At 40.2% G+C, this 1,648-nt stretch overlaps 1 protein-coding gene across 1 annotated transcript in view; it reads right to left on the reverse strand.

Moving 5' to 3' along the window:
• Positions 1-1,502, reverse strand: part of LOC309720773 (arylsulfatase I) — a gene marked incomplete at its 5' end in the record, with an annotated part of 12,630 nt that extends 11,128 nt beyond the window's left edge. The window contains 2 exon segments of the mRNA XM_082557944.1: positions 1-184; positions 1,438-1,502. The exon segment at positions 1-184 is cut by the window's left edge and continues 59 nt beyond it. Coding sequence (XP_082414070.1) covers positions 1-184; positions 1,438-1,502 — 249 coding nt within the window.
• Positions 1,503-1,648: the final 146 nt, after the last annotated feature.

The raw sequence follows: 1,648 nt of genomic DNA on the forward strand, positions 1-1,648 counted from the left end.
CAGTTTAACCCCCTCTGCTGCCAGTCGGTCCAATACTGGAGTGTGGATGTCTGAGCCATGGTAACCAATGTCTCCATAGCCCTGGTCGTCCACCATAATGAAGATAAAGTGAGGTAGCCTGGGCTTTTCAACCTCCTCTGTTTTCACACTTTCCTTAAACGTGTCTTCATCCTGACAGGCAAGGCTAAAGAACAAGGTTGCACCAAACACAAGAATAAACAAAGAGGAGCTTCTTCCCGTAATCTCGAGCAATACCTTGTAACTAATATTTACTCAAAGCTGATTTTTTCTTCGTATTTCTGCTTAGTCTGCAGTTAATAAATCTCCAGCCAGATCACATTTGCAGAACGGGCAGATCTGTGGTCTCAAAGAGCTTGTCCAAAAGTCTTATCTATCCATTAAGTATGAGCTGCTGTCTTTTTCTGGGGCTTATTCTTAGTTTTGTAAACTGGAGCTGAACTGGTGCCAGCTTCTGTGGTGGGTGGAGAAAAAGTCTGTCTCTAAGAGGTGCAAGAAACTGGCAGAGGTGAGAGTTTGAGAGAGAGACAGAGAGGTTTACCTTTTTGCAGTGCCTCGCTAGATTCCTATGTAGCTTCAGTTGTGCTATAGGATTGCTGGGAAGGTGTTGGGTAAGAATTAGAGGCAAATGTACTGCTCAGAGAAAGTAGACAGACATGGTGTTCTTAGCTTGCAAATCATGATTTTTATACTCACAGCAACACTACATTAAGGTAATATTAAAGGTACAAACCATAAACCTAACAGATGTACAGTGGTAAATATGTCAAACAACCAAAAGTTTAAGCAATAGTAAAGCAAACGATTTTCAGAAAGATAACTGTACAACAATTTGGTTTACTGTGACGAGGTGGCACTTTTATAAGAGGATAGCTTGGGCTATATGTAGCCATATTGGTGATGAAACAGGAACAGCAGCAAAAAAATAAATAAATAAAAAAAGAGTGACACTAATTCTGACTTTTTATTCAGGGGTTTAACTTATAAGACTGTCAAATGAGGACGTGCACTGGATCAGAAGAATCATTAATAAAGTGAATCCTGCAAGCAGCTTTAGTCAACTCAAGCTGCTCTATGTCACTCACATACAAGATGTCTTTTCACAAGTCTGTGAAAAAAAGTCCATGAACTCGTGTTTTGACAGCAGGAACACGGAAGATTTACGCAGAACGCAACACATATGATGCACTTTCTTGACCCGAAATTCAAATTTTGACACTTAAATACTTTTCTTTCCTTCAGGTAGAGCCACGCCAGGAAAACACTTGGTTACCAGTGCTGGACTATAAAATGACTTCACTATAAAACCTCTGTGTTTTTTTCTTTAATAAGCAGCAACATCCTTCTGGCTTGTGTTGTACTGAGCTGGCAGCGAGCTAATCTATCAAAAGCAGGTCCAAAGAGTCAAACATCTATTACCTCTGTTTCAGCTGCTTTGGCCTGCCCACAGTTGTTTTGCAGCTGCAAGCCACTTTGTAACCCATCTTTGGGGAGTGGACATAAATCCTGCAAAAAAATCATTATCGGAGAAGAAAATAACATTATTTGTTTCGCTACAGTGGGTGGCCCTTATTGTTGAACTACTCTGATGTTCCCAAACTTACATTAAAACTTTTCAGCCAATATTTAG

Source organism: Aulonocara stuartgranti (genome assembly GCF_965226115.1).
Source record: "Aulonocara stuartgranti genome assembly, chromosome: 13".
NCBI classification, from domain to species: Eukaryota; Metazoa; Chordata; class Actinopteri; order Cichliformes; family Cichlidae; genus Aulonocara; species Aulonocara stuartgranti.